Source organism: Mobula hypostoma, chromosome 6, assembly GCF_963921235.1.
Source record: "Mobula hypostoma chromosome 6, sMobHyp1.1, whole genome shotgun sequence".
NCBI classification, from domain to species: domain Eukaryota; kingdom Metazoa; phylum Chordata; class Chondrichthyes; order Myliobatiformes; family Myliobatidae; genus Mobula; species Mobula hypostoma.
The window spans coordinates 162,440,847-162,465,827 of NC_086102.1; the positions used below are offsets into that span (position 1 = coordinate 162,440,847).

The following is a 24,981-nucleotide window of genomic DNA, read 5'->3' on the forward strand; positions in this document are numbered from 1 at the left end:
TCCAGACTCCAAAGAGCGTTCCATTTCTGCTGGTTTGGCAACCCAGTTACGGGGTACGTAACAATGTTAACTACAAAAAAGTAGGTATTCAAGTTTAGTACATGCTGTGGTTAGTCTTAAAATGCTAATACCATTAGTTGGATATTTTCACTTTATTTTACAATAACTCCTAGCCATGCTTGAGCCCATAAAATTGGTGTCATAACATCAGACCACAATCAGTACATCAAAAAACTTTGAGGAAGGAAAGTGGACAAATTAAGTTGTTTTTACTATTCTTACCATGAGGATATGCTTTAATTGCTCTTTTAGCTTATTTCATTTCAATTCATTTTTATTCTCAAATAGGTTAGAAGAAATACCAGTAAGGAATGTTTTTCATGCTGACATTAAGATGGTAATAAGATAGTGGCACACTGACATGCAGCAGCAACTCCGGGTCTAATCAAAGGTGTATTTGTTCATTCAATACGTCCTGTTTTTTTATAATCAGAAGTCATTGTTGGATACTAAGAACATCAACTACTACAGGACTATCCTAGCAACAATTTGCACGATAACGATGAAGCTGCACTTATTGCATAACGTTCTTGTGTTGCCGGCGAGACTTGTTGCATACCGCTGCGAGTGACTGTCCTGGATATTTTTATTGAGATTTCAAGACCCTGTTGGACATTGGTAACGTAGAATACTACAAGTTCAGTTCACTGGCTCATAGCGAGACCGACAGCGGGAGGAGCTGCATTGCCTTGGTTGTGGCGAGGACTAAGCCCATGCCACAGAGTCACCTATTGCAGACACTCAGGAGAGGAAACAATGGGACAGTGTGGCACAGCCTCTGGGGGCGCGCTGGAATCAGTACTGGGTTGGAGGTTGCCCTCTGGTGTTGACGCAGTGGAAGAACAAGCTAGACCAGGACAACTTACCATAAATCTAGTCATGCTACTTGGGGACATGGGCTATATTATTTTTTTTCTTTGCGACTGCACATTTTTCCTGATATCATAACCATATGTGCTATGTGTTATGGGTAATGTGTTTTGCACCTTGGCCCTTGAGGAACACTATTTTGTTTGGCTATATTCATGTATGGCTGTATGACAATTGAACTTGAACTTGATTATTAGTGCACAACAGAGGCTCTCTTCAGTGATCATAAGCAATACGGAGCAAGCCACAAGCTCAGACCACCATGCTCCCCCAGGAGTTTAGTAGGCTTGATTACTGAACTCCATACACTGCTGCCACAACTAAAGCAAGTGGTTGGCAAACATTAATAACCTTAGTTCAATGACTGGAAAATTAGCATGCAATTTTAGTACAAAAACACTTGGTGGCAGTGTTCATTAAAGCATCATAGAAGATCAATAAGCAAATGTTTACCTGCTCCATTAAAGATCCAAATAGAACTTAATTTTACAAAAATTACTCTTCCTACTCGCTATCAGTATGGTTAAATCTCACTTGCTTTGTGTTACGATTTCGTAACATACCAGCAGCAAGCGATGACAAATTGAGTCGGGTTTTAATTTTAAAACCACTATATTTATTTACATCTACTCAAAAATATAGAAAATTAAATAAACTACTTTCTTAAACAGAAGTTAATAGTGTTCTGTGTCTACAGCTCCCTTACAGTCAAACTTAGGACCCGTTCTTAACAAATCTTACTCAAGCACAGTCTTAAAGTGGCAGTTCAGAGAGTCCCAGTATTTCACAAAATAGGTGAGAGGAGAGACTTGTGGATTCACAGTGCAGCGACGAGGCGATCACGACGAAGTCCAAAGATTCCACGGCTAGTGAATGAAGAAACGGTTACCGAAGATCCCAGCCGAGGAATACCGTTCCAAAGTCCACGAAGAGCGATTTCGCAAAGTGATTGTCACAAAATCCACACCCATGGATCATACGAAGGACAGACAGATCCCCACAATGCACAGTGTGCCGCTGATTAACTCAATCCTCTGGGTATGGGTGAGCATTAGACTTTACCCTTCTCGATCGTGAGCTGTTCCCGGATAGCTCGAAGTCTGCAATCTTCACTCTCTCTCTCTTTCCTTCGACGCCTTCTCAGCATTATGCCCACATTTCTTTTATACCATCGGCATACGTCATAAGGTAACGCTCACAGAAACAAAACTGAGGACACGTGACGCCCACGGTAAATGAAACTACGGACTTCCAGGAAAACGAAACTGTGGACACCTAACATTTGTAAGATCCATCAAACATTAAATAATTCTATGCTTACCTGTCTTTCAAGATCTTGCCCAGTTATGCCAGCCTCCACATGAGCTGTTAAGTTCTTTTCATCAATCCACATTATTCGATTCTGTTTTTTGGTGGAAAATTGAATTAAATCATTTTCATAATATTATAATTTTTAAAAGTTGTTTCAAGTGCTACATAAAATTTTTTAAACATTCAGATAATGTCGATACCTGCAATTCAGCAACGTAGCACTGGACTACAGCTCGGTAATTACATGGCATTTTAACATGCCTCCACCTCCCACCCAAGTTGAAATTGTTCATCAATCAGCCTCAGCCAGGAGAATTAGCAATGTTGTTGATTCTTTTATAATATATAGATGAGGAAAATAAGAAAACAAACTATATTTTCCTCCACATATTTTCATCCACAGAAGCATACTTCCACACAGGGAGGCACAAATGGAAACAAGCAGGAACCAATTAACCTAAAGGCAGGGAAAACTCCAAAACTCCTATTACCATCCATGTCCAAAGTCATCATCGCACACTTACAGACCAAAGCAACAGACCAAGCTACTCTGAATACTTCTCGTACAAGACTGTGAAAATATTAACTTTATTTCAAACTTGATTATAAAATATTTAAAGCAATTGAGATTCCAGGCAGGATAATGGAAAGCTCCTCTTGCAGAATGAGGGAAGGCAGGGAGACCTTAATTACACTTGGAAGTGCATCCAGCTGCAGCTTCTAACAGACCATGTTAAGCAGTTAGAGCTGGAACTGGATGAACTCTGGATATATTCAGGAGGCTGAATGGTTGATATACAGGCTATACAGGGAGGTAGTCACACCAGGGTGCAGACACAAGTAACTGAATAGTGTCAGGAGTGGGGAAAGGGGATAGACAGTCCGTGCAAAGTACCCCTGAGGCCATTTCCCTCAATAACAGGTATACTGATTTGAATACTGTTGGTGAGAGGGTGACCTAGCAGAGGAAAGTCACAGTGGTCAGGTCTGTGGCTCAGAAGAGAACAGTGAAGAAGAGGCGAGATGCAGTAACAGCTTCGGAGCAAGAAGGCTGTGAGAGGAACGGCTGAGGATTTCCGAAGTGAAGGCATTTTACTACTCGGGGTAAAGACAGGCAAGACTGCACAGGCACGTGACATCAGCCAGTACAGCGGGAAAAGTTTAAAAAGAAGACCGCCATATCCAGCGGGCAGCAGAGTGAGAGGTAGCAGATTGGCTCAACGGGCTTAGGCGGTAACGAGGCGAGGTAGTTTGCCTGTGTTAATTGCGGAAAGGAAGTACGTGTGTGACACCGGTTTTCTGTGCTCGGTGTCAAATGTGGGAAGTCCTGGAGTCTCCCAGCCTCCCGGACGGCCATAGCTGCACCCAGTGTGTCGAGCTGCAGCTCCTGAGGGACCGTGTTAGGGAACTGGAGATGCAGCTTAATGACCTTCGTCTGGTCAGGGACAGCGAGGAGGTGATAGAAAGGAGTTATAGGCAGGTGGTCACACCGTGGCCACGGGAGACAGACAAGTGGGTAATAGTCAGGAGAGGGAAGGGCAAGAGTCAGGTACTAGACAGTACCCCTGTGGCTGTACCCCTTGAGAATAAGTACTCCTGTTTGAGTACCTTTGGGGAGGGGGCAGCTTACCTGGGGGAAGCAACAGTGGCCATGCCTCTGGCACAGAGTCCGGCCCTGTGGCTCAGAAGGGTAGGGAAAGGAAGAGGAAAGCAGTAGTGATAGGGGGCTGTATAGTTAGGGGGTCAGACAGGCAATTCTGTGGCCGCAGGAAAGAAACTCAGATGGTAGTTTGCCTCCCAGGTGCCAGGGTCCAGGATGTTTCTGATCGTGTCCACGATATCCTGAAGTGGGAGGGAGAACAGCCAGAGGTCGTGGTACATATTGGTACTAATGACATAGGTAGGTAAAGGGAAGAGGTCCTGAAAACAGACTACAGGGAGCTAGGAAGGAACTTGAGAACCAAGACCACAAAGATAGTGATCTCGGGATTACTGCCTGTGCCACATGACAGTGAGTATAGGAATAGAATGAGGTGGAAGTTGGGGCCAGCTGGTGGCGCAATGACATCGGCGCCGGACCCGGGAGCAGAGGTTCCCGGGTTCGAAGCTAGTCGGGTCCGCTCCCAAGCACGCTTTCCATCCATGCCGGGTTCAGTGTTGAGATCGCAACTCAACCTTGTAAAATAATGCACGCTGTCGAAGCAGTGCTGCCAGGATAATCAAGGGACACGACCCAGCCAGCCAACACACTTTTCGTCCCTCTTCCCTCCAGGAGAAGGCTCAGGAGCTTGAAGACTCGTACGGCCAGATTTGGGAACAGTTTCTTTCTAACAGTGATAAGACTGCTGAACGGATCTGGGCCGTACCCTCCAAATATCCAGACCTGCCTCTCGGTTTTTTGCACTACCTTACTTTCCCTTTTCTATTTTCTATTTATGATTTATAATTTAAATTTTTAATATTTACTATCGATTTGTACTCTAGGGAGCGCGAAGCGCAGAATCAAATATCGTTGTGATGTTTGTACACTCCAGTATGAATTGTTTGGCGGCAATAAAGTAAAGTGAAAATACTGCAAAAAATGTCAGTGTGAGAAGTGGCGTGTCACACAGTCTCTCTCTCTCGCTCCGCGCCTTGTAAAAAGCCATGAAAAAGACATCACAGACACACGCACGACACGCACAGCCACGCACGCACATGCAGACGCACACGCACGCAGGCACACGCCAAAAAAAAAAAAGAATGAGGTGGAGGATAAATGCGTGGCTGAGGGATTGGAGCAGGGGACAGGGATTCAGATTTCTGAATCATTGGGACCTCTTTTGGGGCAGGCGTGACCTGTACAAAAAGGACAGGGTGCACTTGAATCCCAGGGGGACAATATCCTGGCGGGGAGGTTTGCTAAGGCTACTGGGGAGAGTTTAAACCAGAATTGTTGGGGCGTGGGACCCGAACTGAAGAGACTGGGGAAGAGGTGGCTGGCTCACAAATAGAGAAAGCTTGCAGACAGTGTGTGAGGGAAGATAGGCAGGTGAAAGAAAAGGGACGTGCTCAGACCAACTGTTTCAGATGTGTCTATTTTAATGCAAGGAGTATTGTGAACAAAGCGGATGAGCTTAAAGGGTGGATCAGTACTTGGAGTAATGATGTGGTGGCCATTACAGAGACTTGGACGGATCAGGGACAGGAATGGTTACTTCAATGCTGGATTTTAAACGTTTCAAAAAGGACAGGGAGGGAGGCAAAAGAGGTGGGGGCATGGCACTGCTGATCAGAGATAGTGTCACGGCTGCAGAAAAAGTGGATGCCATGGAGAGATTGTCTACGGAGTCTCTGTGGGTGGAGGTTAGGAAAAGGAAGGGGGCAATAACTTTACTGGGTGTTTTTTATAGGTCGCCCAATAGTAACAGGGATATCCAGGAGCAGATAGTGAAACAGATCCTGGAAAGGTGTAATAATAACAGAGTTGTCATGATGGGAGATTTTAATTTCCCAAATATCGATTGGCATCTCCCTAGAGCAAGGGATTTAGATGGGGTGGAGTTTGTTAGGTGTGTTCAGGAAGGTTTCTTGACAAATACGTACATAAGCTTACAAGAGGAGAGACTGTACTTGATTTCGTATTGGGAAATAAACCTGGTCAGGTGTCAGATCTCTCAATGGGAGAGCATTTTGGAGATAGTGATCATAATTCTATCTCCTTTACAACAGCATTGGAGAGAGATAGGAACAGACAAGTCAGAAAAGCATTTAATTGGAGTAAGGGGAATTATGAGGCTATCAGGCAGGAAAATGGAAGCTTAAACTGGGAACAGATGTTCTCAGGGAAAAGTATGGAGGAAATGTGGCAAATGTTCAGGGGATATTTGTGTGGAGTTTTGCATAGGTACATTCTAATGAGACAAGGAAGTTATGGTAGGGTACAGGAACCGTGGTGTACAAAGGCTGTAATAATTCTAGTCAAGAAGAAAAGAAAAGCTTACATAAGGTTCAGAGAGCTAGGTAACATTAGAGATCTGGAAGATTATAAGGCTAACAGGGAGGAGCTTAAGAAGGAAATTAGGAGAGCCAGAAGGGGCCATGAGAAGGCCTTGGCAGGCAGGATTATGGAGAATCCCAAGGCATTCTACAAGTATGTGGAGCAAGAGGATTAGACGTGAGAGAATAGGACCTATCAAGTGTGACAATGGGAAAGTGTGTATGGAACCGGAGGAAATAGCACAGTTACTTAATGAATACTTTGCTTCAGTATTCACTAGGGAAAAGGATCTTGGTGATTGTAGAGATGACTTGCAGCGGACTGAAAAGCTTGAGCAAGTAGAGTTTAAGAAAGAGGATGTGCTGGAGCTTTTGGAAAGCGTCAAGTTGGATAAGTCACCTGGACCAGATGCGATGTACCCCAGGCTACTGTGGGAAGCAAGGGAGGAGATTGCTGAGCCTCTGGCGACGATCTTTGCATCATCAATGGGGACAGCAGAGGTTCCAGAGGATTGGAGGGTTGTGGATGTTGTTCCTTTATTCAAGAAAGGGAGCAGAGATAACCCAGGAAATTATAGACCAGCGAGTCTTACCTCAGTGGTTGGTCAGTTGATGGAGAAGATCCTGAGAGGCAGGATTTATGAACATTTGGAGAGGTATAATATGATTATGTATAGTCAGCATGGCTTTGTCAAGGGCAGGTCGTACCTTACAAGCTTGATTGAATTTTTTGAGGATGTGACAAAACACATTGATGAAAGAAGAGCAGTACATGTAGTGTATATGGATTTCAGAAAAGTATTTGATAAGGTACGCCATACAAGGCTTATTGAGAAAGTAAGGAGGCATGGGATCGAAGGGGACATTGTTTTGTGGATCCAGAACTGGCTTGCCCACAGAAGGCAAAGAGTGGTTGTAGACGGGTCATATTCTGCATGCAGGTCGGTGACCAGTGGTGTGCCTCAGGAATCTGTTCTGGGATCCTTACTCTTCGTGATTTTTATAAATGACCTGGATGAGGAAGTGGAGGGATAGGTTAGTAAGTTTGCTGATGACACAAAGGTTGCAGGTGTTGTGGATAGTGTGGAGGGCTGTCAGAAGTTACAGCAGGACATTGATAGGATGCAAAACTGGGCTGAGAAGTGGCAGATGGAGTTCAACCCCAATAAGTGTGAAGTGCTTCATTTTGGTAGGTCAAATACGTTGGCAGAATATAGTATTAATGGTAAGACGCTTGGCAGTGTGGAGGCTCAGCGGGTTCTTGGGGTCCGAGTCCATAGGATGCTCAAAGCAGTTGCACAGGTTGATTCTGTGGTTAAGAAGGCATATGGTGTATTGGCCTTCATCAATCGTGGAATTGAATTTAGGTGCCGAGAGGTAATAATGCAGCTATATAGGACCCCGGTCAGACCCCACTTGGAGTACTGTGCTCAGTTCTGGTCACCTCACAACAGGAAGGATGTGGAAACCACAGAAAGGGTGCAGAGGAGATTTACAAGGATGTTGCCTGGATTGGGGAGCATGCCTTATGAGGATAGGTTGAGTGAACTTGGCCTTTTCTCCTTGGAGCGACGGAGGATGAGAGGTGACCTGTTAGAGGTGTATAAGGTGATGAGAGGCATTGATCATGTGGATAGTCAGAGGCTCTTTCCCAGGGCTGAAATGGTTACCACAAGCGGACACAGGTTTAAGGTGCTGGGGAGTAGGTACAGAGGAGATGTCAGGGGTACATTTTTTTTTTACACAGAGTGGTGAGTGCGTGGAATGGGCTGCCAGCAACGGTGTTGGAGCAGAGACTTTTGGATAGGTACATGGAGCTTAGAAAAATGGAGGGCTATGGGTAAGCCTAGTAATTTCTAAGGTAGGGACATGTTTGGCACAACTTTGTGGGCTGAAGGGCCTGTATTGTGCTGTAGGTTTTCTATGTTTCTAACAGGAGATTCGTTGGTCAGGGAACAGAAAGGAGATTCTGTAGACGAGAACGAGATTCCAGATGATTTGTTGCCAGCATCAGGGATATCTCCAATCGAGTCCACTGCATTCTTTAGTGGGAGGGTGAGCAGCCAGAGGTTGTGGTCCATGTTGGTACCAATGACATGGGTAGGAGGGGTGACAAGGTGCTGCAAAGTGAGTTCAGGGAGTTAGGTGCTAAGTTAAAGGACAAGATCACCAGGTTTGTGAGCTCAGGATAGCTACCCATGCTCACATATTAGTGAAGCCAGAAATAAGATGATCATACAGTTTAACATGTGGCTAAGGAGATGGTGCAGGAGAGAGGGCATCAGATTTCTGAATCATTGGGCTCTCTTCTAGTGAAGGTGGGACCTGTACAGAAGGGTTTGCACCTGAACTAGAGGTGGGGAAAGATGTTATTAAGCCTTCATACAATGTCAGGACTCAAAAGGTTGAGCATGGTGGGACTAATGTTCTGAGCTGCATTTATTTCAATGCAATGAGTATTGTAGGAAAGGCAGATGAGCCTACAGCATGGATATGCATGTGGTTTATGACATTGTACCTATTAGTGAGACTTGGTTGCAGGAAGGGGCAGGGCTGACAGCTTATTGTTCTAGGGTTCCATTGTTTTAAACTTGATAGAGTGGGAAGGATTAAAGGGAAAGCGGTGGCATTAATATTGGGGCTAAAAGAAGACATCAGGTTGCTCTAGCAGACAAGGTGAAGGGGAATCCCAATGGCTTCTTCAGATATATAAAAACACAATGATATCAAGGAACAAAATTGGTCGTCTGGAAGATCAAAGTGGCAATCTATGCATGGAGCCTAAAGAGATGGGGGAGATTTTAAACGGAATCTTTTTGCATCTGTATTTACTTGGGAGAAGGACACAGAGTCTATAAGTATGAGGCAATGCAGCAGTGAGGTCATTGATCCCATACAGATTACAGAGTAGGAAGTGTTTGCTGTCTTGAGCCAAATTAGGGTGGATAAATCCCCAGGGCCTGAAAACGTGATCCTTCGGACTCTGTGGGAGAAATTGCAGGAATCTAGCAGAGATATTTATAACATCCTTAGCCATGGGTAAGGTGCTGGAGGATTGGAGGGTAGCTAATGTTGTTCCATTGTTCAAGAGAGGTTCTAAGAATAAGCCAGGAAATTATAAGCTGGTGAGCCTTACAACAAAGTTATTGAAAAGTATTCTATCGGACTGGATATATAAGTATTTGGATAGACTGAGACTGATTAGGGATAGTCAACATGGCTTTGTGCATGCCAAGTGGTGTCTAACCAATCTTATGGAGTTTTTTGTGGATAGTACCAGGAAAATTGATGAAGGCAAGGCAATGGATGTTCTTTACATGGATTTGACAAGGTCCCACATGGGACGTTGGCAATCAAGATGAGGTAGTAAATTGGATTAGACACTGGCTTTGTGGTAGAAACCAGAGAGTGGGTGCAGATGGTTGCCCCACTGACTGGAGGCCTGTGACTTTTGGTGTGCCACAGCGAATTGGTGCCGGGTCCATTGTTGTTTGTCATCTATGTTTACAATATGGATAATAATGTGGTAAACTGGATCAACAAATTTGCAGAAGACACCAAGATTGGGGGTGCAGTGGACAGTGAGGAAGACTATCAAACCTTGTAACAGGATCTGAACCAGCTGGCGAAGTAGGCTGAGAAATGGGAGGTGGAATTTAATGCACGCAAGTATTAAATTTTGGGAGGACCAACCAAGGTAGGTTTTACAAATGGCAGTAGGACACTGAGGAGTGTGGTAGAACAGAGGGATCTGGGAATACAGATCCATAATTCCTTGAAAGTGGCGTCAGAGATAATTGGGACACACTGGAATCAGTCCATTTTGGCCCAATTAAGCAGCTGCCCGAATTAGACAAAGTTTCACAGAAATAAAACCATAAGATGATAAGACTCTGGAGAAGAATTAGGCTACTTGGCCCATCGAGTTTGCTCCGCCATTCCATCATAGCTGATTTTTTAACTGTCTCAACCATATTCTCCTGCCTTCTCCCCATAACCTTTGAAGTACTGACTAACTAAGAACCTATTAACTTCTGGTTTAAGTATACTCAATGACTTGGCCTCCACAGGCATCTGCGGCAAAGAACTCCACAGATTCACCGCACTCTGGCTAAAGAGATTCCCTCTCATCTTGATTCTATCCTGAGGCTGTGCTCTCTAGTCCCAGACTTACCCACTATAGGAAAAATCCTCTCCACATTCACTCTATATAGGCATTTCAATATTTGATAGGTTTCATGGTAATCCACCCACCCCCACTTTCTTCTAAACTCCAACGAGTACAGGCCCAGAGCCATCAAATGCTCCTAGTACATTAACCCCTTTGTTCCGAAATCATTCTCATGTACCTCCTCTCAACCTTCTCCAATGCCAGCACATTTTTTTTTAGGTAAGGGTCCAAATCTGCTCACAATACTCCAAGTGTGGTCTGACCAATGTCTTATAAAACCTCAGCATCACATCCTTGCACTTATATTCTAGTCCTCTTGAAACAAATCCTAACATTGCATTTGCCTTCCTTACCACCAACTCAACTTGCAAATTAACATTGAGAGAATCCTACACAAGGACTCCCAAGTCCCTCAGCAGCTCTGATTTTTGAATTTTCTTCCTACTCGGAAACCAGGAGACTCTCATGTTGCCAGATCCAATATCTCTTTATTATAGTCACCAGATCCTAATTCTAGTGCTGCAACATCCAACACCAACAACCCTCATGACTCTATTAGGCTGCCTGACGGCAGAATTTTCATCTACCAGAGCAAAGATCCTAATTGCCTCTGTTTGGAGATCAGACAAGCAATCACAAGGATCTACAGGCTTTTGATACTCTTGCAGATATGTCAATGTAACAAAACCTAAAAATAATCATATGGGTGATTGAAATATGGACCAGAATCAAGCTGCTTATTTATCTATATCCTTAAACCACTTGCTGCTAGTATCCCAATTCCAACATTGCCACAACATTACTGCATTTGTCTCTGGTTAGGTGAAAATACAAGCTTGGTTTTATACTTTCATATCAACGTACACAAGGTAAGGGTTTGCGCAAACTGGTCTTGGACACATGAAAATTTGGTGAAATCAATTACATAAATGAAATCACAAATGAACCCAGGAGCCAACTTAAACCCCTTCTGCTAGCATAGAACAAGTAAGGCCTAAGGTACTAAATTATGATGTTCTTTGACTAACAATCTGAAAAAAATCTTATTGTGCAACCATAAAAACAAGATACTACGCTAATCCAATTAACCTTGGGGCAAGTGCATCTTTTTCATAATTCTGTATGTCAATATACACACAAACCAATAAATATCCATGTCCAATTTTTAGTTATCCACTTCATTATTATGAAGGATCTTTGGCCACTAGCTCCTCTATTAAGTTCTTCAAATTACACTGCAAGGAGTGAAAAAAAAACATGACTATCTTCTAGTCCACAGCAGTGACTAGATACAATATTTTAAAGTGTCTGACAGTGAAGCTGATTCTTGCGTTCTGAGCACATGTTCTTTCTGTGACTTAATGAAAATAGATATATTTCTATTCTTTCTTTTTAAAATATATCTTAATAGGCAGATTAAAACCAATTTGAAAATTGATTTTTTTGTTATTTGAGTAATGGTTAAAAAATAAGTTGAAAATATCAGCAATATCCGGATACTGAAAACCTCATCATGGGAGACAGAATCTGTTTCATTTCATATTAATCACATAATGTGAATGTCAGGAATTTCAAAATTTCAAGATTTCTAGATATCTCTCTCCCTCCCTCCCATTAATATCGAATATAAAAGAGATTCTCATTTAAAAAACACTACGGTAAATGGATTCCAAATTACTTTTAAATTGAATTTTTTGACTTTTGTAAAAAGACAAAATATAGTTGAAGTTTACCGATTGCCATAACCTACCACCATTTTGGGGGACAGTTTGACTTATTTGATCTCCTTATTCAATAGTAATGGGTAAATTCAATGGTTATGACAAAATTCAAAGGAAGTCAAATGTTTGTGCCCATTTATGGAAACTGCTTTCTAATAAGAGGTCAAAAATAAACTTGGATTAATCTATTTCAGCTTCTAATTTGGAAAACAATTAAAAATTTGAAGGGCAGTGATTGAACTTTTGGACAGTATTTCAATTTTAAACATTACTCATATATTTAATGCCTGAAAAGTCAACCTGATTATATTCTGCTAAAACAATCTGTTATACTTTCAACACTAGAAATATTATAAGTTACTCTAAACATTGTGAATTAATATTTCACCTAATCTGACTTTGGAACCTGCATATTAAACCACCCTTGATTCTGTAACCCCGCCTCCCAGCCTCTCCCTCAAAGAAAATTTATTGGCTGGAATGTAAATGTGACAACATTCACACAGATGAATTCTATTAGCAAGTTAGGCATTTCAAAAATAACAATTTCAGAGAAACATGTTCAGCCATAATAACTTTACGACCTCTCAATCTATGCAAGGATTCTTTACCAATGTAAGTGATGAAGAACAGCAAATAATTTTGATTTTGGTTCTGCTCAAATCTAATATGCTTGAATTTAGTAGCTGCAATGTGCAAGTAAGGGACAGCGTACAAATTAACTATTTGAGTTACATGCACAGATAATAAACACTGTTTCAGCACCATCTAAAGCAGATATTGCTGAGGGTATGCAAAAAACTGACAAAACACGCAAGATTCTTTTCCTATGTATTTTCTTAAGAATATTCGATTATCCTTACAACAATAACAAAACAATAAGTTAATCACCAAACACATTTAAGAACTCCAACAACCAATAAGTTACATTATAGAGGTCACAGTTATTAATCAATCTGCAATATATGATTTACCAATATGAACATTAGAAATTATCTTAGCTGTACGTGAAAGATAAAAAGCTTCTTATGGATGTTGTAGTTACAATAAGCACAATAGAGTGTGGCAATTGGAAAGGTTTAAATTAAATTTCTTCACTTTTATTGCCATCAGAAGTCTTTGCCCAAAAAAATTTATTACATACCATCTGTGAAGTATCCAAAGAAAGTATAGTTCGTTTTTCATCAGTGGGACACTCCAGAGCATCAGAAACACTTGTCCCTCCTGCAAGTAAAGGAAATTAAATGACACATTTTATAGTAGTTTTGCTTTTTCTTTGTTTTACAAACACTTAATATTGAAAGTCTCCAGACAACTCAGTGCAGATGTGCTCAGCAGGACATGGACTGCAATTTACACATTGATAATATTAGGAGAGTGCTGACAGAACTACAAGTTTGAATTACTCCTGATATACGCAGACTATTGGTGCTATTCAACATTTAATAAAACATACTACGGAAAAACCAGATGTCCTGCAATGTATGTAAATAACACTATGTTCAAGTGGCATCAAATAATATGTAACACTCAATTCCCAGGCCAGTATTTCAACTAAATACATTCAGACTATTTGACCACACATAGTTTGTACAAGACAATTCACAGCACATCACAGCATTAATACATTTTATTATAAAAGCTGGAGGACACACAAGAGCTCATCTGTTTTGCACAGAAATTACTCTAACCTGACAGGAAGGACTCATTGGTAAAGTGGAATTTGACTTCATTTTAAATTGGGATTCTTTTCAGACTTCTCTACAGAAATATACAAACTATCAACACATTAAAGGATCCATTGACAACCTGAATAACTTGCCAAATTAAACTGTATAGCTCCTAGTACCAAGTCATTTTCCACATATTTAGGAATGCTCAAGTCCCCTTAATTTAAGTGTATCATATCCAGAATAAAGCTTTGTGAAATAAAACTGAACTGTGGTATGCTTATTTGCACTTTGAGCATGGTAATGCAATTCCATGCATACTCACAACTTAGTTGGCCAAAACGTAAGTTTCTCAATAGGTATTTCTCAATAAAAGCCAGAAATTTAAAGCAACCAATTTTTGATATGCTCATTCTGGAACAATAAAGAACATAAATTTCTATCGCTGCTGCTAAGATTAAAAGAAAATATATCAGTGAAAATCAAAGGATTTAAGCAAGTCACACAAAATGCAGGAGGATCTCAGCAGGTCAGGCAGCACCTATGGAGGGGAGTAAACAGTCGACGTTTCAGGCCAAATCGCTTCAGCGGAACTGGAAAAGAACCAGGCAGAAGCCACAAAAATGTGGGGGGAGGGGAAAGAACACAAGCTGGCAGGCGATCACTGAGATGTGGTGAGATGGAAAGAGGGTGGATGGGGAAGGGGGGAAATGAAGTAAATAACTGGAAGGTGATAGGTAGAAAGATAAAGGGCTGAAGAAGGAATCTGACAGGAGAGGACAGTGGACCATGAAAAAACAGAAAGGAGGGAAATCAGAAGGAGGTGAGAAGAGAGAGTGAGAGTGGAACTAGAATGGTGAATGGAAAAAGAAAGAAGGGAAAGGGGGAAAAATTACCAGACATTAGAGGAACTGATGTTCCTGCCGTCAGGTTAGAGGCTACCCAGACAGAATATGAAGCATTTCCCCCCACCCCCTCGTCGTTGTAGTACAGGATGCCATGGGCAGACATGTTGGAATGGGAATGGGAAGTTGGAATGAAAATAGCTGGACATCAGAGGATCCTGCCCTTTGTGGCAGATGGAGCCAAAGGTGCTCAGCAAAACAGTCCCTCCATCCGTGTCGGGTCTTACCAATGTAAAGGAGGCCACACTGGGAGTACCAGATACAATAGGTGACTCTGACAGACTTGCAGGTGAAGAGCGGCTTCATGTTGAAGGACTGTTTGGGGACATGTTGGCATGAACATCAAATTCTCTAACGATGGTAACTTCTCCCCTCCCCCCTCCGTTTTCCATTCACCATTCTGTCTCACCTCTCACCCCATCTGCTGATCACTTCCCTCTCGTTCCCTTCCTCTTTCCCTTTCTTCCATGATCCACTGTCCTGTCCCATTAGATTCCTTCTACTTCAGCCCTTACCTCTTCCAACTACCACCTCCCTTTTTTTTAAACTTCATATTCCATCTCGCATCCACCCAACTTTCCCCTTAACCTGATATCACCCATCACCTGCGAGCTTATACTCCCTTCCCTTCCCCTTCCTCTTTCTCTTTATTCTAAGTTCTGCCCCACTTCCTTTCCGGTCCTAATGAAAGGTCTTTGCTCGAACAGTAAACTGATATTCTCTTTCACAGATGCTGCTGACTTGCTGAGTTCCTCTAGCATTTTGTGTATGTTGCTCAAGATATCCAGCATCTGCAGAATCTCTTCAGTAAAGGATTTAGGTAGCTCTGTAACTACAAATCTGGATATTGAAGTAATCCTAAGTATTCCTACTCTTGAGTTTCTGAACTCTAGAGTGTGGAATGAGAGAGAAAATTCAATATAGTCAAGACTTTTTACCAACTTTCTCACTGGTACAGCATAAATAATACAGTAAATTACATCTCCTTACCTACAGACACCAATGTCAGCATAAACTCCACAAAACATTATAGTGGATGTTCATTTTTTTTGTTTAAATTTCATTTACAGCTACCAACTGGTGGTTGGAAAAAAATGTTTGTAATTTAGCTAGTAAAACAAGAAAAAGTTCCAAATTTGGTGAAATATGTACAAGTATTTTTAAAAAGCATAATTTTCAACAAATTATTTTTATGCATCTTTAATTTTGGGATTCCATTCTGTAATTAAATGAAGTTCCTATTTTTTTCCATCAGTTCTTCATTTGCCTCTAGATGGTGAACACCTTAGTTCACTTCAGAAAGGCTTTAAAACATCAAAAAAAAAGTAATGGAGTACTAAATTTAATGCTGGAGTTTCAAACTCCATTCTATTTCCCTGGCCAGGAATTAAGTATTTAACCACTTCTACTGTGAGGCTGTCCAAATTACTAATTTCTGTAAACCTTACCATTTTAAGAGCAGTTTAAGTGAGAAGGAACAACGATTAGTATTAGGATCTACATGGGTTTCAGAATAATTGTTATAAATGTCAGCATTCCAGCTTTCACATTGAAAAAGCTGAAGATGAAGACAAATGGAAACGAAACTTCACTGGATCCAATTTTCAAAACCACTTAACAAATTTGGGCATGGAACATACTACTACATGACTAGGCCAACTATAATCATTAGAAAACTAGCAAAAAGAAAAAAATCAATATACACAGGCCAAAACTTTGAACAGTTAATTAAAAACAGGTTGTAGGGAGCTCACAGGAAGCAGACTGGTTAGTTCTGTGTACAGGAGAGAGACAAGAAACAGGCAAGCATCAGGTCAGAACATATTTGGGGTCAGTATTTTTAATTTTGTCTTTAATAAAAAGAATAAATCATAAATGTAACAACAACATTGTGCACTGAAGCAACATATATTTTTCTACAAGTATGTTCTTGTCACCACCAAGTGGTTCAATTTCCTCATTAGGAGGGAACTCCAAGCAGCTCTGTTTAAAAATTACCTTGCAACAGTGACCTTTGGGCTATTCTTTCCGTTAGCCTTGCCAAGCAATTCAATGAAAGGAACAACAAAGTCATGCTTATGGCCAACTAAAACTGGGCCACATTGAAGCTGTAACTTGGAAATACAGAAGTCTTTATTAACACAGAAAACCTTCAGGAGAGAGTGAGCCCAGGAGAATCTTACTCTCCTGACACAATGACTTATTCTTCTTAAATATTTCAATAAATGATTAGCTACAGGTTCAGTAGCTATATTCACCCATTTAACTTAACATTTTGAATACAGTCAGGTAACTTTACAGAATTTACAATGGTAGCACATCCTAACTAGCAGAAACCCTATTCAATATTGGTGTCTGTTCGAAAAGCCAGAATACAAAGTCCAGACACCCAAAATATACCCATTTTGTTACAGTGCTGAGGGATGACTCCATGAATATACGACACACTAGAAGGTTAAGTGACTAAACAGGCTGTCCGGGACTGTGCATTAAACTGCAGGGGAACATCTTTAACATTGTGCTAATAGCAAGAACATTCACCTATTGTCTTCCCTATGTGATTTTAATGGACCAGAATTAGAATATCCTACACCCAATGATTGGATTCACAAACACCAGTTGGAAGTTAAATTGCGTACAGGCATTATTTTCTGACACTAGTTCTCATTTTAGTTCATTCATAATTACGTTATCCATAATTTCCTAACTCCAGAACGATCCCTAACAATACCAACACTGCCCCATTTAGCCTCTGTAATAATAGAATACTAGTGACTGAAATTACAAAAAGTAGTTAGTTTTATCCTTAGTCAATTTTGCATAAATCAGAAAACAAAATGTTTCAGCTTATTCAAAATGGCAGTTTCCATCAATGGTGGCTCCCTCATTTTGGAGTCAGAGGATATTGTTTCAGCATGGGATAGAAGGGCCAAAGGGCCTGTTTCTGTGCTGTACTTCTCTACGATATTGAGCTAAACAAAAATGTTGCAAAAAAAAACTCACCCTGAATAGCTGTGACAGTGAATCTCACAAGTTCATGCTTTCACACTTTATCAGTGAAAGCAAAACTCCCACTACTCTGCCTTGTTATTGGAGCCAGAGTTACAGACATGGTCATAAATCCCACCATATCTAACTACCCAACAAGACAAGATTGAGCCAAAGTTCAAGAAACAGCAATTTGCAAAAGAACTGAACCACATCATAGATTTACTAACTTAGAAATATTTTGTAATCTTGAATTGAGAAATTAATATAACTGATCATTTAATAGAGAACATTTATAGGATTATCTCAGTTAGTTGCAATTCACACACACAGGGATATCTCTGGCATCATGCGATCAAGTTTTCTGATCAGCCAATCACACCTTAAAAAAATCCTACTGACAGCAAAACAAGGAAATGCACAACTTTAAATGAACTTCTGAGCCATCTTAGAGTACAAAGAGCGAAAATTATAAATACAATTAATAAATTGCATATAAACACTAAGATTCACTGTATTGTCATTTTGATCTGAAATTTAAAACTTTTTAGACTGAATTCAATGGTGTTAAATTATCAGTTTATTTCACAATATCATTAGGTTTGTTAAAATCATTTCCAATTTGTCTCTTCCTACTGTAGTTCATGTTTTCCTTTTAAGTTTTAACAATTTAAAAGTAGGTAAGCAATATACACTAACTTAATAATCAGATTTTTAACAGAGCCAAGTTTCAAATGACTAGAAACAAAATAATTGAATATATAATATTTAATAGGAATAAAAGCACTGGTGATGTAGCTGTAACATATGGAAGTTGGTGGAAATGAGAGAAATACTAAGTAAATTTCCCGATCTTGTGGAACTTTGGCTCAGAGCTACTCAGCTGGAGTCAGAGCTACAGGCACTATAACCATCAGAGAACATGATCTAAACCGTTTGCATCTGAAGGAAATCATATTTACATTAGGAATAAAAACAGAAAATGCTGGAAAAACTCAGCAGGCCAAAACGGAACAGAAATGTTTTTGGTCTGTAACCCTTTAGCAGTTTTGATTTACCTGCTGAAGGGTAGCAGACTCAATACGTTAACTATTTTCTTTCCAAAGACACTGACTGACCTGCTGACATTTTTCCGAAGATAATCTGTTTTTATTCCAGATTTGCGGTTTTCTTTTGACTTTCCAATACTTAGATTAACCTGAATGTAGGCAATGATCAGGAAATAAAGATATGACTTCAAGTCAAGTAAGTTCAATGATTCAAGATGCAGCCTTAGCATCGTACAGGTCCTAGCTGCATGCAAGTGAAACCCACGCACCCCCCCTCCCGCCTTTTCCGGCTGTCTCTGGAAATGTGGCTGGCTAGTCCTTCAATAACTGCCTTTAAGGACCTCACGACTTCAGCAGCCAGACCTTTTAGACCCTCTACTGGTCGCTGTCTTTTCACATTATCAGACCACTGCCATTCATCCAGCTCACATTCCTCCTCCCCCTCGAGGGTGGGCTTCACCCCCAAGAACATTCTCAGCCTACAATAACTTTGACTCTCTGCTGGTGAACTGGGCCAGGTACACAAAGGCTGATACCAATCAGAACTTTCACCTGTCACTGAAGGGCTCATTAGACCTTCCACATCAGACCATTCCTGATGACCCTGTGATATGTCTCAGAGGCCGATGTTAGACTGTCTTTAAAGAGAGTGAACCCTCGCAAGGTAGAAGGTCCCGATACAGAGTACCTGGTAAGGTTCTGAAAACCTGTGCCAACCAACTAGCCGGAGTATTCAAGGACATTTTCAGCCTCTCAGTGCTACGGGCAGAAGTTCCCACTTGCTTCAAAAAGGCAACAATTATACCAGTGCCAAAGAAGAATAATGTGGGTTGCCTTAATGACTGTAGCCCGGTAGCACTCACATCGACAGTGATGAAATGCTTTGAGAGGCTGGTTATGACTCGACTGAACTCCTGCCTCAGCAAGGACTTGGACCCATTGCAATTTGCCTATTGTCACAATAGATCAACGGCAGATGCAATCTCCATGGCTCTTCACACGGCTTTAGACCACATAGACAACAAAAATACTTACGCCAGGATGCTGTTCATCGACTCTAGCCCAGCATTTAATACCATCATTCCCACTTGAGAAGTTGCAGAACCTGGGCCTCTGTACCTCCCTCTGTAATTGGATCCTCGACTTCCTAACCAGAAGACCACGGTCTGTGCGGATTGGTGATAACATATCCTCTTCACTCACGGTCAACACTGCCGCATCTCAGGTGTGTGCTTAGCCCACTGCTCTACCCTCTATATACACATGACTGTGTGGCTAGGCATAGCTCAAATACCATCTACAATTTTGCTGATGATACAACCATTGTTGGTAGAATCTCAGGTGGTGACGAGAGGGCATACAGGAGTGAGATATGCCAACTAGTGGAATGGTGCCGCAGCAACAACCTGGCACTCAATGTCAGTAAGACTAAAGAGCTGATTGTGGATGTTAGGAAGGGTAATTTGAATGAACACATACCAATCCTCATTGAGGGATCAGAAGTGGAGAGAGTGAGCAGCTTCAAGTTCCTGGATGTCAAGGTCTCTGAGGATCTAACCTAGTTCCAACACACTGAAGTAGTCATAAAGAAGGCAAGACAGCGGCTATACTTTATTAGGAGTTTGAAGCGGTTTGGCATGTCAACAAATACACTCAAAAACTTCTATAGTTGTACTGTGGAGAGCATTCTGACAGGTTGCATCACTGTCTGGTATGGAGGGGCTACTGCACAAGACTAAAGGAAGCTGCAGAAAGTTGTAAATCTAGTCAGCTCCATCTTGGGCACTAGCCTACAAAGTACCCAGGACATCTTTAGGGAGCGGTGACTCAGAAAGGCAACGTCCATTATTGAAGACCTCCAACAACCAGGGCATGACCTTTTCTCAGTGTTACCATCAGGTAGGAAATACAGAAGCCTGAAGGTACACACTCAGTGATTCAGAAACAGCTTCTTCCCCTCTGTCATCCAATTCCTGAATGGACTTTGAAGCTTTGGACACTACCTCACTTTTTTAATATACAGTACTTCTGTTTTTGCACATTTTTTAATAATCTATTCAATATATGTAATTGATTTACTTGTTTATTTATTGTTGTTTTATTTTATTTATTATTTTTTTCTCTTTCTGCTAGATTATGTATTGCATTGAACTGCTGCTACTAAGTTAACAAATTGGTAGTGTACAGATGCACGCAATCCAGCCTGTCATTCCCTGCTCAAACACGAGAGGGCACTGACGGGCGAGGCCAGGCCCCAGTCAAGCTCAACCACGCCATAGCACTTCCACGTCTCTGCAGCAGACAAGCCTGCGGCTTGAGGAAAACTGGAAAACAAGAGCACTATAATATAGACCATTTAGCAACGATGATGGAAAAGAAATATTTAGTTATTTAGTCATACTTTGTTGATCCCGGGGGAAACTGGTTTTCGTTACAGTTGCACCATAAATAATAACTAGTAATAGAACCATAAATAGTTAAATAGTAATATGTAATTTATGCCAGTAAATTATGAAATAAGTCCAGGACCAGCCTATTGGCTCAGGGTGTCTGACCCTCCAAGGGAGGAGTTGTAAAATTTGATGGCCATAGGCAGGAATGACTTCCTATGACGCTCTGTGCTGCATCTCGGTGGAATGAGTTTCTGGCTGAATGTACTTCTGTGCCCAACCAGTACATTATGTAGTGGATGGGAGACAGTGACCAAGATGGCATGCAACTTAGACAGCATCCTCTTTTCAGACACCACCGTGAGAAAGTCCAGTTCCATCCCCACAACATCACTGGCCTTACAAATGAGTTTGTTGATTCTGTTGGTGTCTGCTACCCTCAGCCTGCTGCCCCAGCACACAACAGCAAACATGATAGCACTGGCCACCACAGACTTGTAGAACATCCTCAGCATCGTCTGGCAGATGTTAAGGGACCTCAGTCTCCTCAGGAAATAGAGACGGCTCTGACCCTTCTTGTAGACAGCCTCAGTGTTCTTTGACCAGTCCAGTTTATTGTCAATTCGTATCCCCAGGTATTTGTAATCCTCCAACAAATATTGTAGAAACCAGAATAACCAAGGGAATAGTTAGTACTCTGTGCAACCTCAAGTGCAACCCTGAAGTTTATGCTGTCTACCAATGTTAAAATTGAAAGTATAATTTCTTCAAAAATAAAATGGAAGAGGTACGATCCAACTGCCATGATGCGCTTCAATATCAACATTGATTGTTCTAATCCTTCAAGCAATTCCAATCAAATCTGTGCCCTCTAGTTTTGACATCTTAAGGGAAACAAGGCGTTCTATTTATCCTACTAAAACCTCACACAATTTTATACACTGCAATTAAACCACCTGTCAATCTTCTCTGTTCTCTGCTCCAGTTTAACAAATCATTTCTCGTACTGAAAGTTTTCCATTCCTGGAAAACCTCTCCACTCTCCAGTGCAATAACATTTTCCCCATCAGGATTTTTTTTAGTCAGCATTTTCCCAACAATGTAGTGACCAGGTCTATTCCCAGTGCTCAAGGCATGCTCTAACCAGTACTGTGTAGCTTCACATATACATTTTTTATTAGCTTATTAACCAATTCTAATACTTTTATGGATCTGTGGACATATTCTCCTAGACTATATCCACTTCTAACTACTGCCATTGGGGCAGGAGGTACAGAAGCTAAGTTCCACACCACCAGATTCAGGAACAATTATTACCCTATAACCATTAGGTTCCTGAACCAGCATGGATAACTTCAACCACCTCTATTCCGAATTGATTCTACAACCTACAAACTCACTTTCAAGGACTTTTTACAACTCCTGTTCTCAGCATTATTTTTATTGGAGCTTCTTCTTTTGCATATTGGTTGTCTGTCAGTCTTTGCCCATTTTATATAGATTTTCATAACATTTTATTGTATTTTTTTTCTTGTAAATGTCTGCAAGGCAGAATCTCAAGGTAGTATATGGTAACATATACATACTTAGATAATAAATTTACTTTTGAACTTTAATTAGCTTTTCTTCACAACTCTTTGTACCTTCTCATCTACCCTCTAATAGACCAGCAAAAAAATGATCCTATACCCTTCTTTAATGGTTTAAGCTTCAATAGCAACCATATGCAAAGTACAAAGTAAATTTATTATGAAAGTACATGTATGTCCCCATAAACAACCCTGAGATTAACTTTCTTGCAGGCATACTCAATAAATCCAATAACCATGAAAAAATCAGAGAAGACTGCACCAACAGGGCTGACCTCAAGTGTGCAAAAGACAACAAACCAGAAATACAAAAAGAAAAAAAGAAATAATAATAAAAATAAAGCAATAAATATCGAGAACATGAGATGAAGATTCCTTGAAATTGAGTCCATAGTTTGTGGGGACAGTTCAGTGATGATAGTGAGTGAAGTTGAGTGAAGTTATACCACTGGTTCAAGAGCCTGAAAATTTGAAAATGGTGGGAGGAGAGAGAGCAGCGCACCTGCTCATGCGCAGCCTTCCGGTGAAAAATTATACCGTATCTGTTAAATAGGGGCCGTGGACAATTCTGATTTGATGGAGAGGGACGTGAAAGCACAGAGGAACATCTGGAGAAATTTCTGAAACGCTCATTCGCTGCTGTCGTTACTGCGTGGTCGGGAATCTTTCGGAGGGTAGGCCTCAAAATCCCCGGCTTTGCCTGCTGTTGGCGACCGAGGTTGATGCACTCATCTACAACTGTTTTATAAAGTCTGTGACAACCATGGTGTATTCATTCAGATCCGCAGATGAGTCCTTGAACATGGCCCAGTTCACCAACTCGAACCAATCTGACAGCCACCCCTTTGCCTCCCACAACTACCTCTTTTTGTCCTAATCTCTAGAACCTTGCCCTTTAGCTGTGGCCTGCGTGCGATCTGAGCACGGACTGATAGGTATTCTTTATCTTAGTATAGCAGTGGTCTAGTGTGTTCTGAGAAATACCTTTAAGTCCTGTGTTAAAACAATAAGGTGATGCACAAGTACAATGGATCAGAAAACAGTATTGCATTATACACTGCAGAACTTAGAAAATGAATTAGGATCGCATTGAAATATACAAAATTCTTCAGGAGCTAAAGATTTAAAGATTAGCTTTATTAGTCATATGTACACTGAAATAGTGAAATGCATTGTTTGCCCCAATGAGCAACACAGTCCAAAGATGTGGCGGAGGTGGTAATAAGTTTTGCCAAGCTTCCAGCAGTAACATAGGATGCCCACAACGTAACAGCCCTAACCATATGTCTCTGGAAACCAGAGAACCAAAGGAAAGCCAAACAAAAGTAGGAGAATGTACCCAGAAGAAACCCACACTATGAAAAGAACGTACAAATATCTTACAATCAGCAGCAAGAATTGAACCTCGATCGCTGGCAGTGTTCCCTCTAATCTTGTACTGTGCAACTTTTTTCCCAGTGACAACAACATGTGTGCACTGAATTTATAAGTCGAAGTGAATCTGGAGCTATTCTAAGGATAATGAACTACCAAGTCCAGTTTGTTGTTCATTGTTTAAAACAAAAAAATTAACTATCAGTAAGACACATAAAAGTTGCTGGTGAACGCAGCAGGCCAGGCAGCATCTCTAGGAAGAGGTGCAGTCGACGTTTCAGGCCGAGACCCTCCGTCAGGACTAACTGAAGGAAGAGTGAGTAAGGAATTTGAAAGTTGGAGGGGGAGGGGGAGATCCAAAATGATAGGAGAAGACAGGAGGGGGAGGAATGGAGCCAAGAGCTGGACATGTGATAGGCAAAAGGGATACGAGAGGATCATGGGACAGGAGGTCCGGGAAGAAAGACAGGGGGGGGGACCCACAGGATGGGCAAACTAACACCACCAGATTCATGAAGCCTCAGGCTTGCAGAGATAGGTTTTATAATTAAATATTCATCACTAACTCAAATGTCAACATGAAGCAGGAAAAAATATTGAACAAGGTAGAAAACACAGGGATTTGCTCAGAACAACTGCAGGAAGACCTACTTCAAAAGCACCTGATTTAAACAAATGAGCTTTCCATGGATTTGCTATCAGAACATGAATTCTACATTTTAGGAATCTAGCAAGGATGGAAGAAAATAATGACCCAACGGCATAGCTCACAGAGCTTAATAAACCAACCTTCAGTATAATTTTGCAGATTTTAATATTGCCTTATGAACACTGCCATCAATATCTACTTGAATATGTTCTATTTTGATCCTTCATGTCTTATCCCTGCCCAAATTCCTCCACAT

The 24,981-nt window shown here is 41.2% G+C and overlaps 1 protein-coding gene across 2 annotated transcripts in view; it reads right to left on the bottom strand.

Moving 5' to 3' along the window:
- The window catches only part of agps (alkylglycerone phosphate synthase), a 184,852-nt gene that overhangs the window by 87,732 nt on the left and 72,139 nt on the right, over window positions 1-24,981 (bottom strand). For both annotated transcript variants that reach the window (XM_063052099.1, XM_063052098.1), the window contains 2 exons: window positions 13,256-13,335; window positions 2,252-2,332 (listed from right to left, as the gene is read on the bottom strand). In XM_063052099.1, coding sequence (XP_062908169.1) covers window positions 2,252-2,332; window positions 13,256-13,335 — 161 coding nt within the window. The remainder of the gene's footprint in view (window positions 1-2,251; window positions 2,333-13,255; window positions 13,336-24,981) is intronic.